Below are 15,522 nucleotides of genomic sequence, written 5' to 3'. Positions count from 1 at the left end.
ATTTAGCCCAAGGGGATCCCCAGTCTGACTTCTGGCCTCCAGGATGGAGACACTGTGTGTGGTTAAAGGTCACTGAATTTGTGAGACTGTCTCCATGGTGATAGGGAAGGCACATACAACCTCGGTCAATGGTTCAGGGAGACCCATGCAGGGTTCACACTGGAGGTTCCTAGAAGCTTTGGGAGGTGAGGGGGTGGAGGCAGAGCGGCACCGAGAGGTCCACACGGAGGCCAGCAGAGGTCACAATGTCTATTTATTACCCACACGTTATCTCGTCACCATGGTAGCACTCATATGAGTTAGAATGCCTCGTGGGATGTGTGTGGGGCTGTCTCTCTACGAGTTACCTACACACACGGTACTGGTATGCGGTCGCTTCCCACACGACCCAACACCACCAGGGAGCCTCCAGCAATCCCATCGCCAACACTGCAGCCCGAGAGCGGTGCCAGGGACCCTCTCCACCCTGTCCTGGGCTGCAGGGACATCCACGGTGGCTGCCTGGCAATCTCAGGCCCAGGCAGGTGGCCATCAGGGACCCCTGTAGCCCCGACCCCCAAGCGGGAGGAGAGCCCGCTGAGGATGCAGGGGAGCCAGGACAGCAGGACCACCTGTGAACAGAGGGCAGTGGCTGGGATACACAGCCAGGCTGGGACAGGCTCAGGAGCCAGCTCAAAGGTCATGAGAGGGCCCCTCGCAGTCTGTCAGTTTTAAGTACTGGGAAAAGCATGGCGATCAGACCCGAGTTCATCCGAGCACTGGACTGGAATTCAAGTCCCAGAAATGGGTCGTGTGCACCCAAAACGTCTGCTTCGGCCCCTGCTGGGCGCAGAAACTGCCTCCGGGGCACTTGCAACTGGAGTTCCTCGTGTGAGAACCCAGGTCTGCTGGGCCGGGCTGGCTGGCAGTGAGCTCGTTCGAGCAGGGGTGGCCAGAGAGGCCAAGGTCAACTCAGAAAGCGGCTTCTCGGGGGCTGGGAGGCCCTGCAGACAGACTGGGGGGGCAGGCGGGGGCTGAAGGGGCTTCGGGGCCGTGGCACCCCACGGGCCACTTCTTGGAGAGCGGTGAGAAGACCACCCCCACCTCAGAATGTTCTAGAAAATACTTTAGTGACCAGGTCTTCAGGGCAGGGGGCCAGGAGGGAGACGGGTGCTGGTCTGCACTCACAGCTTGCTGGCTCTGTTTCAAGAAGGATCTGGGGGCCGTGAGAGAGTACAAAAAGGGAGGGAGGGGAGGAAGTAAAAGTAAACATCATAAAAATCCAGCTTAACATGCAGGTCCAAGTTCTTTTTCTCTCGTGGGCGATCCAATGGGAGGAGACGGAAAAGGTCAAGAAGGCTTCCTGTCGGCTGGGAAGGACCCGATGGCGCTGGACAGGCTGGAGGGAGAAACACCTGAGTGGGCCCACCCGGCAAGAGACCTGAGGGCCCAAGGTGCCACCCAGCCCCGGGACTCACAGGGCGGTCACTCCTGCTGGTCGTCGTTGCTGGCACTGGGAGTCCGACTCCTGATCTGACTGCGGAGCTGCTCTATCAACTCTGGGTTCTGTTGCTGCATCTGCTGAGCGAACTGCTGGCCCCTGCAGGTGGGGGCAGGGGAGGCGTGCCTGGGCTCAGCCAGGTCCAAGGCACCCACCCAGCCACCTCTCCCCACCTGACATGCCCCTGGAGGGAAGGGGGACCACTCCCTGGAGGACGAGGCCCCAGAGAGCACCCAGGAACCCCGCCTGGCAGGTCCACTCACGCCTGGATGAGACTGGCCAGGTCATTCTGCGAGGGGCTGGTGCCGGGAGTCCCCAGGGGGTTGTGGCCGCCCGAAATCATGCCGGACATGCTGCAAAGAGAGTCCTGGACTTGAAGACAGTTCAGCCCCCTTTTCCTCCTGCGGCCCTGCTCGACCCTTTCCCTCTGCTGGCAAGAGACGTCCCCTGGGACCCAACTCCCCCTGAGCCCACCCTTCTGACTGTAACCTGTCAATTTCACCAACTTTCCCAGGAACATCTATTTTTGACTTAAAAACAGTGATTCTCAGTGGGGTGGTGCTGCCCCCCAGGGACACTGGGCCATGCCAGTGACACCAAAGTCCACAGAATGTCTGAGTCCACTGATATGAAACACCGTCAGGGCCATCCACAGACGGGTGACTGGTAGTTAGGAGCTGCAAGACAATGCTCATAAGGGTGGGGCTTCACTTTGGGGTGACGGACGTTCTGGAATTAGATTGTAGTGACCAGCTACGGGACGTTGTAAGTGTACTTAATACCATGGAACTATATACCTTAAAATGGCTAAAACGGAACTGTATGCATCTTTTACCACAATAATTTTTGACCACAAGGTCCCAAGAAGAGAGGACTTCCCTAGTGGTCCAGTAGTTAAGAATTTGCCTCACAATCCAGGAGACGCAGGTTCAATCCCTGCTGGGGAACTAAGATCCCACATGCCATGGGGCAACTAAGCTCACGCGCTGCAACTACTGAGCGCGCATGTAACAACTAAGAGTCCACAAACTGATGAAGATCCTGAGCGCCACGACTAAGACCACACAAAAAGACCCAAAGGATAACAGTGGTCACTTACAGCTGCTGAACCTGGGGATTGTTCATCAGGTTTGATGCCTGAAGAAGAGAACAGACTTGTCAGATGGGGCAGGCTCCCCAACGCATCCTGCCACTGACAAGGTTACCCTGTGAGCACCATGGGCCCCCAGTCCAGCACCCAGGGCGCCCGCCTGCCTCTTCCCCAGGCCTTATCACCCCTAATGTGCTGCAACCCTCCCCTGCTTCCCTACTTTCATCCTGTCTGGACTCTCATCTTAGGAGATTCCTGGTACCTCGTCACCACCCGGAACGGGGGAAGCCCCAGAAGAGTTGGTCCCAGTTCTCCTCTGTGGATAAACGATGACACCTGGGAATCTCCCCTGCACTGATCCCCTCCCCCACCAAGTTGGGACTATCTCCTCTGGGCCAATTTTAAGACAAACATGAACAGAGGTCAGGAGGGTGACTTCCAGGTTGTGGCTCTTGCCAAAAAGGGCAAGACAGTGCTACCACCTGGCCATGGCCTGTCCACCACCCTTTGTGGCTGTCTCAGGTCACAGTCATGCGAGCACCAGGCATGGCTGGATACTAATAGCACTGCACAAAGCCTCAGGGGGCTGTGATCATTGACCCCAATGGGCGAGGCCAAAGGAGTGGCCGCTGCCAGCTGTCTTCCCTGGCTGGGTGTCCTCTTGCCTTGTGGTCACCTGTCCCTGGATGAGAGCAGAGGCCTAGCTACAACATGGGAGGCCGGACACTTCTCACCGGGCCAGAGACATTTCTCTGGCAGCTAGAGCTCCTCTTCCTGATGGTCTGAGACCCTAGGGCCCCTGGAGCCAGAAGTGAGCCCTGAGGACCAGCAAGACCACCTGGACCTGCACAGGCGCGTGGACATGCCAGGTGCCTGCTCCCGGGGGACACCCTGTGTGGAACACGCGCCCCTGCATGGAAGGTGGCCTTTCTCTGGGGCCCCCACGCCCTGCCAAGTCTCACTGGCACCTCAGGGAGCAGGTGTAGCCACTCTGCAGTCGCCGTGTCCACACCAAGCAAGGGCTCAGCAGGGGGTGCAGGGCTGGGAGAGGTGGGCTCGGTCTGCCACCTGTGCTTGACACTGAGGAGTCTGACAGGGGGTGCTGCAGGTACCCCCACCCTGGGATGTCTGTGGCTGTTCTGACCGTAGGCAGGGGCAGCGGCGGCAGGTGGGGCCATTACCATGCTCATGAAGCTCGGGTTGTTCAGCAGGCCCGCGATGTCAAAGCTGCCAACACCTCCCGTCTGTGGATGAGAAAATCCTGGTCAGTGGTGCCGGGACACAGGACCTCGACGGCTAGTCCCCAGGAAGTGAGGGCTAAGGTTTCCCACAGGGGGCCTGCTGGAATCCTGGGCATCCCTGCAGCTTAGGCAGTCCAGGCCTGCAGCCAGAGGGAGCTTTGTAGAAGGAAACACCATGTGTGGGTCACCCTGGAGGAGCTCAGCATGTTAACCTCAGCTTTTACTTTGTGATGCTGACTGGGAAGGGACAGTGCCCCCCAAGGGTAGCAAGTCCTTAGAGACAGTAACCAACTCGTCCACGACTGCACCTTTCACTTGCACACCTCCCAGCGCAGGCCTACATGACCCCTCCTTCACGGGGCCCCCACAGGTGGAGCCACAGTCCCCACCCTGGTCACCTCAGATCATTCACACTAGTTACCCTGAGCCTGCTGGCCCTGAGGGCTGACGTCTCCCCAGGGAACCATTGACAGGTTCTGGTCCCCACCCCGAGGGGTGGCTTCCCTGGGTGACACGCCCCCTTCTGTTTCTGGGATCAGCCTCTTCTCTCAGGACAGGACCCAGCTGAACGGAGGACCAGCCCCCAGCACCAGAGCGTCTCCACACCCAGGTCAGGCCTCGCCCTCCACCCCAGCTGCCCCGCCCCCAACCGCTGTCCCAAGGGACTCACGGGACTGGGTGCCTCTCTCAGCCGTAACTCAGCCACCTTGAGGTTGGACTTGTAGGTCTCATTGTCGGGATCCAGCTCCAGGGCCTTTCTGTAGTAGGCCACGGCCTCCGTGTGCTTGTTCAGGCTGGAGAGCGCCAGGCTGCAGATGGAGGGACAGAGGGCATGGGGGAGGGCCTGGGAGGCAGCCCCAGTTCTCATGGTGATGGTGGGGGGTGTCAGAACCCTACCTCCCTGCTTGGCAGAGCTGTTCTCAGGTGTATCCCTGGACCCCCCAGGAGTTCATGCCAAGGAGGAGCCTCAGGATGGGCTGCAGGCCAGGACACCAGCCAGCCACCCCCAACATCCAGAGAGAAGTGCTAGAGACAGTTATAAAACCCACCTCCACTGATGATCCCCCAAGTGCCAGGTGGGGTGCACCCCGAACCCCATGGGGAGAGATGCTCTGCCTGGGACCCTTCCCAGCCTCACCCTCCATGTCTCTGCCATCTACTGTCCATCTGTGTTCTTCACAAACAGCTGATTAAACTAAATGACACAGGAATACCCTGACAGTCCAGTGGCTGAGATGCTGAGCTCTCAATGCAAGGCACCTGGGTTTGATCCCTGGTCCAGGAACTAGATCTCACATGCCCCAACTGAGAATTCACAACTAAAAGATCCCATGTGCCACAACTAAGACCCGTTACAGCCAAAGAGATATTAAAAAAAGAAAAATCACCTAAATGACATGTTCTCCTGACTTCTGTGAGCCTCCCGGGGAATCGCTGAGCCCAGGGAGGGGTCATGAGAACTGTGACTTACAGCCAGGGGGTCAGAAGCTCAGGTGTCAGCCTGGACTTGGGATGGTGTGGGGCTTCATCCCTAACACAAGCGCCCCCGGCAGACGGTATCCACGGGGTGGATGGGCGGCACACTCACCCCATCCTGCCATAGGCCTTGCTGTAGGACGGGTCTATGCAGATGGCCCGCTCGCAGTCCTGCACTGCCCCTGCGTAGTTCCCCAGTTTGCTGTAGGCTGCGGCTCTGGGGGAGGATAAGCAGAAAGGTTGGGGAGCCAGCTCCTACTCGTAGCCCCTCGCCCAGTCTCCCTGGCTACCCGGTGGGGCAGAGGCAGGGTCGCCGAGTGGAAGGCCCAGGCAAGCTGAGTGCCCATGCTTGGTACCTGCTCATGCTAACTCACGCCTGGCTACCCACACGGCCAGGTGTGTCATTTAGGATGGCGGCTGAGCCATCACCACCCCACCCTTGGGTGCAACCACTCTTCCCATTCTCTCCCACAGCCCGCCCAGGCCCCTGCCGGCAACTCCCTCCTCCCCCATGCTCCAGGTTGCACCTGTTACAGAAGTAGACGGCATTGGCAGGGTTCAGCTCGATGGCTTTCCCATAGAAGTGCACGGCGGCCTCGAAGTTCTCTACTTTCATCTGCTCATTTCCTGAAGAAAAATGAAAGAAAACATACATTCTGGGGTCGGAGGTGGTGTTCTTGGTTCTCCTGGCTTCCCTGTGAGGGGATGGGGTTTTAGGGCCCAGGACATAATACTCAGACACAGGTCAGGGTGGTGGCAACTGTCGTTGCCCTGGCTGTGCCATTCGGGAAGCTAAGCCTCGGATGCCATCAGTCTTGTTCATTCCTTCAGAAACAGCCCAGTTTTAATGAGATGAAATTCACATACCATGACTCTTATCCTTTAAAAGTATATAACTCTGCAGTTTTTAGTATGTGCAGAGTGGACCAACCATCACCACTAACTCCAGAATATTCCATCAGCTAAAATAAGCACCAATAACTGTCACCACTCCCCAGTCCCTGACAACCAGGAACCCTCTATGTCGGTGGACTGGCCTGTTCTGGACGTTTCCCATCAGTGGAATCACACGCCTGTGTGACATTCCATGTCTGCCTCTCTCACTGAGCATCGTGTTCTCAGGGTCTGTCCACATGGGAGCAAGTGTCAGTGCTGCACCGCGTTCTGGGACTAAGCGACATTCCCGAGTGTGGACAGACCACATGTGTGTATCCACTCATCAGCTGATGGGCAACTGGCTGGTTTCCACTATGAGCACAAGTGCACGAGCAGCTCTGTGGATGTGTTTGCACACCCTCTGGGCACACCCCTGGGTGGACCCACTGGGTCATACGGTCACTCTAACCACTTGGGAAGCTTCACAGTGGTCTTGCCATTTACATCCCTCCCAGTGAGGGTCTGACTTCTCTATGTCTCCACATCCATGTAGAAGCCCCTGACCCCAACTCCAAGGCTAGATCGCCATCTATTCCGACGGACTGGCTGGCTTCTACTTCCTGCAGCACCTGGAAGCCAGGTTGCGGGGCGCTCCTCACCTTCAGTTTTGAGGCGTTCTGCCTCAGCCGAGTCCTCCTCTGAAGGCGGGGTCTCCTGGGGGCTCCTCAGATCTGGCGGCAGCTCCTGTCCCAAAAGCGAAATTGAGTTGCTGGAGAGGCAGTAGGAAACCACCATCCCCCTGCCCCACCCAGCTCAGCACCCTTCACGCCCCACCCAGCTCAGCACCCTTCATGCCTCTAGGGGTGACTCAGGTCCTTGTTCTGCGACCAAACCATGGCCCCGCGGGACCTGAAGGCTCACCTTGCCCGCGGCAGCTGCTTCAAATATTTCCGGAAGAGTCTGGGGGAGCGCGAGGTCACTGTCCTCCACCGTCACCCCGAAAGCGGTCTCCAGGCACTGGATGGCAACTGCCAGGGGAATGGAGATGCGCTCTGCTGACCCCAGCCCCGAGCCTGCGATCCTGGCAAGCAGGATTCAAGCTTCCCTTCTCGGGTCAGCTCGCCAAGTCCTCGGAATGCATCGGTTGTGGTTCTGACTCCTCGGGAAGTGGAGGACGGACCTACCCCTTGAGCCCTGAGGCCGGGAGGAGAGGGGACGGTGCTATCCCTGCCTAGCAGGGAGCAGATGGTGACCTGAGGGGTCTCTGTGGGGTCACAATGCTGGGGCTGCTCAGGTGGTCTGACTGCTGGGTCTGGCCTGGGGTCCCCAGCCTCATTTCCATCTTTGGTAGGTAGGGACACACACTCAACTGGGGGATTCAGAACTCTAGGGGGCTGTATCTCACTGTAAGAGAAAGTGACAGAAAACCAGTACGAGGCCCAGTGTCCCTCCCTGTGAAAGAGGACAGGGACCAGCCCATCACACTCGCCCCACAAAGCTCCTGGGCACTGATGGGGGAAGGGAGGAAAAGGATGGGGGAAAGTAGCTGGCAGCAGGGGGCAGAGGACCCCAGCTCCAAGGAGGGAGGGAGAGCAGTGACTCCCCACATACCTTCCAGGCTTTCCTGGGCATCAGATGAGAGCTCCCCATGCCGGAGCTGGTCATGCAGGAAGCGGATGATGGCGTAGGCCAGACGCTTCTTGTTGTCCATTGTTAGGTGGGAGGACACACGCCTGGGAGCTTCAGGACCTGCAGACATAGAAGGAGACAGGCCTGGGGGCTTCATGATCTGCAGACACGGTCCAGGGCAGGAGGACAGGGTGGCAGGGATAGCCAGGCCTTTCCTCCTCTGCCCCCACCACATCCACCATCATGCACTTCCTGCTCCAGACCATCCAGGCCCGCCTCACACACACCCTACCCTGCAGGAGTCACTTTAACTCACTGGCTAGTTGTATCTGCTCAACAAGAGAGGCTGGAAAGTTAATTCTCCCCATTTCACATAGGGGACACTGAGGTCACCCAGAGCCCCTTGTAGTCCCGCCTGATTCCTGCAGGGTAACAAGGCCCTGGGCCCAGTGGTCATCACTCCTCACCAGCTGGATGGGGTACACAGGGCTCCCCAGGGACACAGAGGGTGGGCCACAGCCCCACCTGCTGCTTCTCTACGCTCAGGACAAGAAAACATTCTGACAGTTTCCGAGTCCCAAACACTGGGGGGACAAGCACTGTCCATGAGGGTCAGACAGGACCAGCGGGTGGGCCTGAGCAAACCAAAGGCCCAGAGGGCACTGACTCCCTCCCTTCCAGGCCGCCCGAGGGCCTCCTCTGGGTTCCACCACACCCTGCTGTATTCCTAGGCCTTGTGTGACCCTTCCCAGGGCACCCTGGTGACACCTATGGTTGTCATGGCTGGGGAGGCAGGCCCCCACAGTGCCATGATGTGCCAGGTACTTCACATTCCTGCAGCTTCGCCCCTAGCAGGGGATCACCTCCTAGTCACAGAATACACAGGCTCAGAGAGGGCAGCCCATGCTTGCCAGGGCTGCGCAGGGCTGACCTGGCAGCTGGGATGTGCAGTGTGAAATATCTTGGTTCCCCTAACATGCTCCCATGGGGTGAACAGCCTGTGTGGCCTGGAAATTGAGGGGTGGCCTCCTGGCCACCTTATCACTAACCTATCACTGGCCAGTGGCAGGTAAATCAAACTAGAGCAAGTCCTAAGCCTCAGGCTTTGCACGCTGGCTGAGAGCAGGCGGGTGCTGTCCACCCTCGGCCCTCAGGTTCAAGACATGTGACCCTGGAGGCACTTAGGCCCCTGTTTCCAGTTTGCAGAAAACTACATCACTGACAGCTTATAGAAAGGAGAGAAGCCTGACAAAAGGGCACACGATGTGCGATTCCACTGATGGGAAATGTCCAGAACAGGCAAACCCGCAGACACAGAGAGTGGGTCCCTGGTTGTCACAGACTGGGGCTTCTTTCGGAATGTTCTGGAAGTAGAAGTGACAGTTGTACAGCACTGTGAATGTACTGAAGTCTACTCGATTTTATAGGATGTGAATATCTCAATTTCTAGAAAGTGAACTTGAAAAATCAGTATTTTATGTAGCTGGACAGGGCAGCTTGGCCACTGTCCCACTCCCCAAAGATCTTCGGGATGGGGGAAGCGGAATGACTTTCCTCCCCCATTTCTGGACACAATGAGCCTTTACCAAGCAAGTGCCTTTGGCTCAAGCGTATCCCTGGAACTGGGAGGTCTAAGGTCAAGACGGGCCAGGACACAGAGGGCAGACGGCCAGCACTGCAGCCACAGGATCTTAGGAACAACAGAGGGGCCATGGAGACCAACCCACACAATTCACTTGCTCAGAGGACAGGGAAGCCTCCAGTGCTGAGTCACATTCCCCAGCTGAACCAGCAAGCTGCCACCCAAAATGTCAACTATGCTCTGGTTTTTCAGTTCAGTTGCTCAGTAGTGTCCTACTCTTTGCGACTCCATGGACTGCAGCACGCCAGGCTTCCCTGTCTTCACCATATTCACCACCTGGTTTTTACAGGTATTGGTTTTGCAAACAGCAGCTTCATTCACCACAGCCAAAAGGCGGACACACCCCAATGTCAGTGGATGGATGATGGATCAATAAATGTGGTTCATCCACATAGTGGAATATTACTCAGCCTTAAAAAGAAAGGAGGTTCTGACACCTGCTACGACCTGGACAGACCTTAAAGACACGATGCTCAGTAACAGAAGCAGACGCAGAAGAACAAAGACTGTTTTGCTCTATTCATAGGTCTCTGGAGGAGTCAGATCCATAGAGAGAGGAAGTAGATGGTGGGGCTAGGGAAGTGGAATCAGTGTTTAATGAGGTTGGAGGTTCAGTTCAGGAAGATGAGAAAGTTCTGGAGATAAGGGTGGGGATGCATGCATGCATGACAATGTGAATGTGCTTAATGTCACTGAGCTGTGCACTTTGAAATAGTTAGGATGGTGAATTTTACATTATGTGTATTCTACTGTAATTAGAAAAAACTTGTTTTCAAAGCTCAAAGTGGTACTTTTAGGATGCAGAACTCTGAGACCCGAGGACCCTAGTCCTTTCGTATATTCTGCTCTAAATCAAGGGTCAAGGGCCACACCTGGCAGACACCCATTTAGCTGAAAATGTCTTTTGCATTCGTACGCTATAGAAGTGCCTCCGTAATATGCTTGGTTTCCCTCACTGCCCCCAAACCCCAGAGAATTTACCACCTGGCCTTCATGGTTACCAGCTCAACCCCCACCCCCCTGCTGACTTCTCACTGAACTGGATGGAAGGGTGTCAGGGTCTCCCAGAGGGGGGTCACATGTCAATAGGTGACATGGTAAGGTCACAGGACTGGGTAGCTGGGGCTCCCCGGTGTGTTTCAGGTAGCACTCTGGGGCATGGCCGCCCGTCAGACCCATGGGAGGCAGCACTAGGTCACTGAGATTCATGCCGGGCTGGGAGGGTATTGGGGGGCGGGGGGGCGGTCCTGCTTTCCCTCCCAGGGAATAAATGTGGCCTCTGTGACAACAGGCATTTACTTAAGAAAATAAAGAGGCAACCTGACGTCTATGTGACCAAGCTGTAAGGACGGAGGGAGTGACTCTGAGGGGTTGCTGGGGGTCCAGGGAATTGAGAGACAAAGTCACATGTGTTCCCTGCACACTCTGTTCTTCCAGCCCCACCCCCACCTTACCCCAGGACCTTCACATGTGCTGCTAACAACCCTCTCACCCAACAAAGGCCTCCCTTGAGGCCACTGCTGCCTGGCTTACCGCTTCCAGGGCTGCTTCTGGTCTATGAGAGGACCTCCTCCCAAGGTTTGGTCCCCAATCTGACACGCTGAGTGCCAAGACCAGGGCCCTGGAGCCCACCCAGGGATGATGCTAGGCCCTACAGTCTAAAAGCCTCAGGCCCAGCAGTCTCCATCTGAGGCCAGCTCCACGTCACCCCCTGTGCCAGAGCTGGGATGCTCCGCGTCCCATCTGAAGGGGGCCCAGTGGATGTCCTCACTCTCTCCTATAAAACAGGGTAATGGAGGCTGCTAGGAGATACCAGCACCTCATGCAGGTGTCTCCCCCAGGTTCTATCGACACAGGGGGCTGGGGAGAATGTGTACTGAAGGGTGTTTAACAGTACCCTCTGCATCCATCTTCTGGGAGAGGGGGTGGGGTGGGGTGGGATGGGACAAGACTGGGTTTCATCAGCATGTGACCTCTGAGGTCTGGGACGCTGATCATATGTAAATACACACCTGAGTGGAAGGGCGGGGAGGTGACCCACTGTGGGGAGGTGACACTGGGGCCCTCCTGTTCACACTGTCTGACCATCGGGAATTTATCCTGGTGTCCAGTGTTAACAGGGATCAGACTCAATATTTTTCTCAAATGTGAATGCAGGGGCCCTCCCCCTCGGCACAGCTGACAAGGGGTCAGGTCACTGTGCAGGGGGTGTCCTGGGAGCTGTGAGGGAAGGGGCAGCATCCCTCTCCCTCACACCCTCGATCCCGGGAAACCCCCCCGCCCAGGGTGTTGCCAATCACAAAAGTCTCTAGATGTCACCAAACCCCCAGCTGAAAATCACTGATACACAGCAAGTGGGAAAAATAAAGGGCAGATTTTCTGGCCAAATGACTCAGCTGAGAACTTTCAGTAAATCCTGCATTCGCTGAGTATTCTGGGTTACACAGGGTTTCCCAGGTGGCTCAAATGGTAAAGAACACACCTGCCAATGCAGGAGACTGAAGAGATGCAGGTTTGATCCCTGGGTCAGGAAGATCCCCTGGAGGAGGGCACAGCAACCCATGCCGGTATTCTTGCCTGGAGAATCCCATGGACAGAGAAGCCTAGAGGGCTACAGTCCGCAGGGTTGCAAAGAATCAGACATGACTGAAGCAATTCAGCACACATGCATGCTGGGTTTCAGGACTGCAGACAAGAGACTGCGAGTCTGCAGTGGGACTGGCACCGGTTGGACACAGGCGGTCCATGCGAGTGGCCATTCTCCTCCCTCTGGGTGGCCCGCATCACCTTCCTGCTCCCAGCAAAGTGAGTCCAGAAACGCTGGCACATGCTCTTCCTCAGCTGCTACTGGGCACCAGGGGCTCGGGAACAATCCCGACTTGTCAGGCTTTGGCTGGGGAACAGAATCCTCAGCAGGACCGTTCCCTCTCACAAGAACAGCAAGGGCTTTGTGAGGCCCCGAAGGCTCCAGGGGCACTGGCTGCAGGCATGGGGTGCGGGCAGGAGGCTGGCTGGGAATGGACAATGGCCCTGGGGTGTGGCTGAGGCCAGGGACCCAGCGCCAGCCTCCCAGTGCCTTCAGAAGCTCTGCTGGCTTCCCACTCACCTTTCCATTTTATCACTAAAAACACCGCAGCCTCAGGTATTCCCTGGGTGTCCAGTGGTTAAGAATCTACCAGCCAATGCAGGGAACATGGGTTCGACCCCTGATCTGGGAAGATTCCCACATGTGGCTGGGCAGCTAAGCCCAAGCACCATAACAACGGCACCCTTGAACTGCAACTACTGAAGCCCAGGTGCCCTAGAGCCCTTGCTCTGCAACAAGGGAAGCCACCGCAATGAGAAGCCCACATACCACAGCTAGAGAGAATCCTCGCTATCTGCAACTAGAGAAAGCCCATGCACAGTAACAAAGACTCAGTGCAACCAAAAATTAACAAACAATAACAAAAATTTATAAAAAAGACTATAGCTCTCAATACAGGGCAGCATTTAACCCAATTTAGGGCCACTCACCCTTCCAGGAAGACTTAATTATAAAGCCCTGAATGAAATCCTTGGAGTGTCCAGCACTTAACAGGCCTGAGCTGTATGCTGTACCCACACTGGCTTATTTCAGAGGTCAGCAAACATCTTCCGAAAAGAAGGGCCAGAGTGAGGACTTTCAGCTTCTCAGGCCCCAGGTAACATGTGTGTGATCCAGTGGGCTCTATCCCACAAAACCTCATTCACAAAAACAGGCTGAAGGGACTTCCCTGTGGTCCAGCGGCTAAGCCTTCATGTTCCCAACGCAGGGGGGTCCTGGTTCAATCCCTGGTCAGGGAACTAGATCCCTTCTCCCCCCTCCCCCCCAAAAAAGAGGCTGCAGTGGCACTTGGCCCCCTGGTCACCATTTGTTTAATCGAACTCCCACTGTACAGCATGAAAAACTGAGGCCCAGAGGGATGAGAGCAACCTCCAAGGTCATCCAGGGAAGATGCACATCAGTGGTTTTGAACCTGCGCAACCTGATTCCTGGAGCTCCAAACTCCAAAATACCCTTTCCTCACCCCACAAAAGCGGACACCCACAACCAAACCTTGCAAGTGATTTCTTGGGGGTTCACACCCTTCACCTCCTCTGGAGACCACGGGTGAAGAACCACTAGTCTGAGGTAGGACATACTTTAGCACTGTGGACATTGAGGGCCAGACTGTTCTCCGCGGGGCCATCCTGGGCACTGTCGGATGTGGAGCAGCATCCCTGGTCACCACCCCTTGATACCAGGAGTGCCCCTGGTTGTGACAGTCTTAGATGTCCCCAGACATGGCCCCGCGTTCCCTGAGAGGACAGAATGCCTGGCCTAGAGAGAGAAAAAGCAGATCAAACAAATAACCAGAGAGAGAAACAAACAAACCAAAAAAAGGGAAACGTTGCTGGGTGGAATTTGCAGAGTGCTCACGCATTTCCTGGCATCTGATAACAAAACCAGCTGTCCTCTAGGAACCTCTAGACAAGTAACAAGAACCTAATGAAAGAGGGTTCCACGTGTACTTAACCTCACAATGACCGTAAGAGACATATACTTCTACAGCCCCTATTCGTGACAGCAAAGGGTCGTGGAGGGGGCAAGCGACTTGCCCAAGCTCCCAGAGCCAGCAGAGGTGGACGAGCCGGTCCTCAGCGCCAGATTTCGCCCCAGTCTCCGGCACAACAGGCAGAGGTCGTCCTCGTGAAATCGTACTAACCGCTGCCGATCCTTTGGAGCTGTCACTTCGCGCTGGTGGCCCTGCGGCTTTAGTCTTCTCGGGAAGTCCTCCTACTCCATGCAGGGGCTGTGACAACGCCCGTTATACGGAGGGGGAAACAGGCTCCGAGAAGCCAAGAGGCTGGTTAAGGTCACCCAGGTGGATAGTGGAGACGCCGGGACAGGGAGCCCCGACTTGAACACCAAGGACCGGGGCCCCGATTCAAAAAGACCGTGTTTCCGGGACACAGTGGACACCCAGCGAGTGCTCACTGCGTGCGGGGCGCTATGCCTCCCGCTATCCACCCCCGGGCCTCCTAATCCGCATTTCATTGGCCTGGAGTCCGGGGGAAGGAAACCTGGGCAGCCGAGGGCTTCCCCGACGCGGCCTGGCCTCAGTTTCTCCTCCGCGCCGCCCACTCACAGCACTCCGCAAATCATGGCGACCCCGGCCTCGGACCAACGTCCTCCTACGGGCACAGGAGCCCCAGGAGCCTCAGACGCCCCGAACTGCGGACCTCAGGCCCATTCGGACCAGCGCCGAGACCCCCGACTCACCTCTCAAGCAGCCGAACCCGGGACCCACCGACGGCCGCGCCTGCGCACCACGGCGCCGCCCGGGCCCGCCCCCCAACTGCGACGCCTGCGCAGAAGGAGCCAGCGCCTTCAGGCTTTCATTCTGCGCAGGCGCACCAATTATCGAGGCTGGCGTAGGGGGAAGTGACGCACTTTAGAGGCTGGGACAAGCTGGTCGTTAGGGCAACTAACCACTGCGAGCGAATGGAGGCCGGAAATCAGGACTGACCTGTCCTCTACAACGGGAATGGAGTGGTGCATCATGGGACGGTGGAGGACTTTGGTAGGTTGGCGGAGTCGTCACGTGGTGTCGAGTCGGCCACGTGGTGCAGCTGCGTTTAAGTATCTGGCGCCCGGAGCATCACAGGCGCTCTTTGAGTGCGGGAAACTGTTGTTTATTTTTTCACCCATCCATCCTCCTACAAGTGCATTATTTTATTCATTCAGTCCATCAGAGTAAAGTATAATAATTCACAGATTTTTGTTCATAGCAGGTGCCTAGTAGTGAACGAATATGCACGCCAACTATAAAGGGAAATGTTTGCTCTCATTAGTTTGTATTGCGGTACACTATAAACTAGTAAACTAGTATATAAATGAACAGATTTTACTGAACGGCAAGCACTATGAAGAAAACGCGGTGTGCTGTGATTGGGGGGTAAATTGGCTGGGGTGGTTAGGGAGGGTCTCTCTTCCACAAGTAAATTTGAAGAACAGGAGTAAAGCACTCCAGCTATAAGAAACAGCGAAAATGAAGACTAACATAGAATTAAACTTGACGTTCTC

The 15,522-nt window shown here is 56.3% G+C and overlaps 1 protein-coding gene across 3 annotated transcripts; it reads right to left on the bottom strand.

Moving 5' to 3' along the window:
* Positions 1-235: 235 nt before the first annotated feature.
* On the bottom strand, positions 236-14,787 carry SGTA (small glutamine rich tetratricopeptide repeat co-chaperone alpha). 3 transcript variants are annotated; one of them, XM_065918092.1, is made up of 12 exons: positions 14,719-14,787; positions 7,775-7,912; positions 7,085-7,191; positions 6,823-6,907; positions 5,815-5,914; positions 5,400-5,504; positions 4,482-4,620; positions 3,752-3,814; positions 2,580-2,617; positions 1,744-1,833; positions 1,458-1,579; positions 236-1,378 (listed from the first exon to the last, which is right to left on the bottom strand). In XM_065918092.1, exons 2-11 carry the CDS (start codon positions 7,872-7,874, stop codon positions 1,465-1,467), a joined length of 942 nt encoding a protein of 313 aa, XP_065774164.1. In that variant the 5' UTR covers positions 7,875-7,912; positions 14,719-14,787; the 3' UTR covers positions 236-1,378; positions 1,458-1,464. The 3 variants fall into 3 exon arrangements, with proteins under 3 accessions (XP_065774164.1, XP_065774166.1, XP_065774165.1); XM_065918094.1 differs by having other exon boundaries at positions 236-1,195; XM_065918093.1 differs by lacking the exon at positions 14,719-14,787 and adding an exon at positions 14,162-14,538.
* Between the last annotated feature and the right edge of the window lie 735 nt (positions 14,788-15,522).

Source organism: Muntiacus reevesi, chromosome 1 (genome assembly GCF_963930625.1).
Source record: "Muntiacus reevesi chromosome 1, mMunRee1.1, whole genome shotgun sequence".
In the NCBI taxonomy this organism is placed as follows: domain Eukaryota; kingdom Metazoa; phylum Chordata; class Mammalia; order Artiodactyla; family Cervidae; genus Muntiacus; species Muntiacus reevesi.
The sequence above is the reverse complement of the archived record's forward strand: the minus strand, read 5'-3'. Positions and strand labels throughout refer to the sequence as shown.

What these genes read in the sequence shown, in the direction of transcription:
- SGTA (XM_065918092.1), bottom strand. Translation starts at nt 7,874, where the DNA reads ATGGACAACAAGAAGCGTCTGGCCTACGCCATCATCCGCTTCCTGCAT. An exon ending in GCCGTCTACTTCTGTAACAG is followed by an intron (nt 5,505 to 5,814) that starts GTGCAACCTGGA and finishes ATCCTCCCCCAG; the next exon opens with AGCCGCAGCCTACAGCAAAC. An exon ending in TGAGAGAGGCACCCAGTCCC is followed by an intron (nt 3,815 to 4,481) that starts GTGAGTCCCTTG and finishes TCTCATCCACAG; the next exon opens with ACGGGAGGTGTTGGCAGCTT.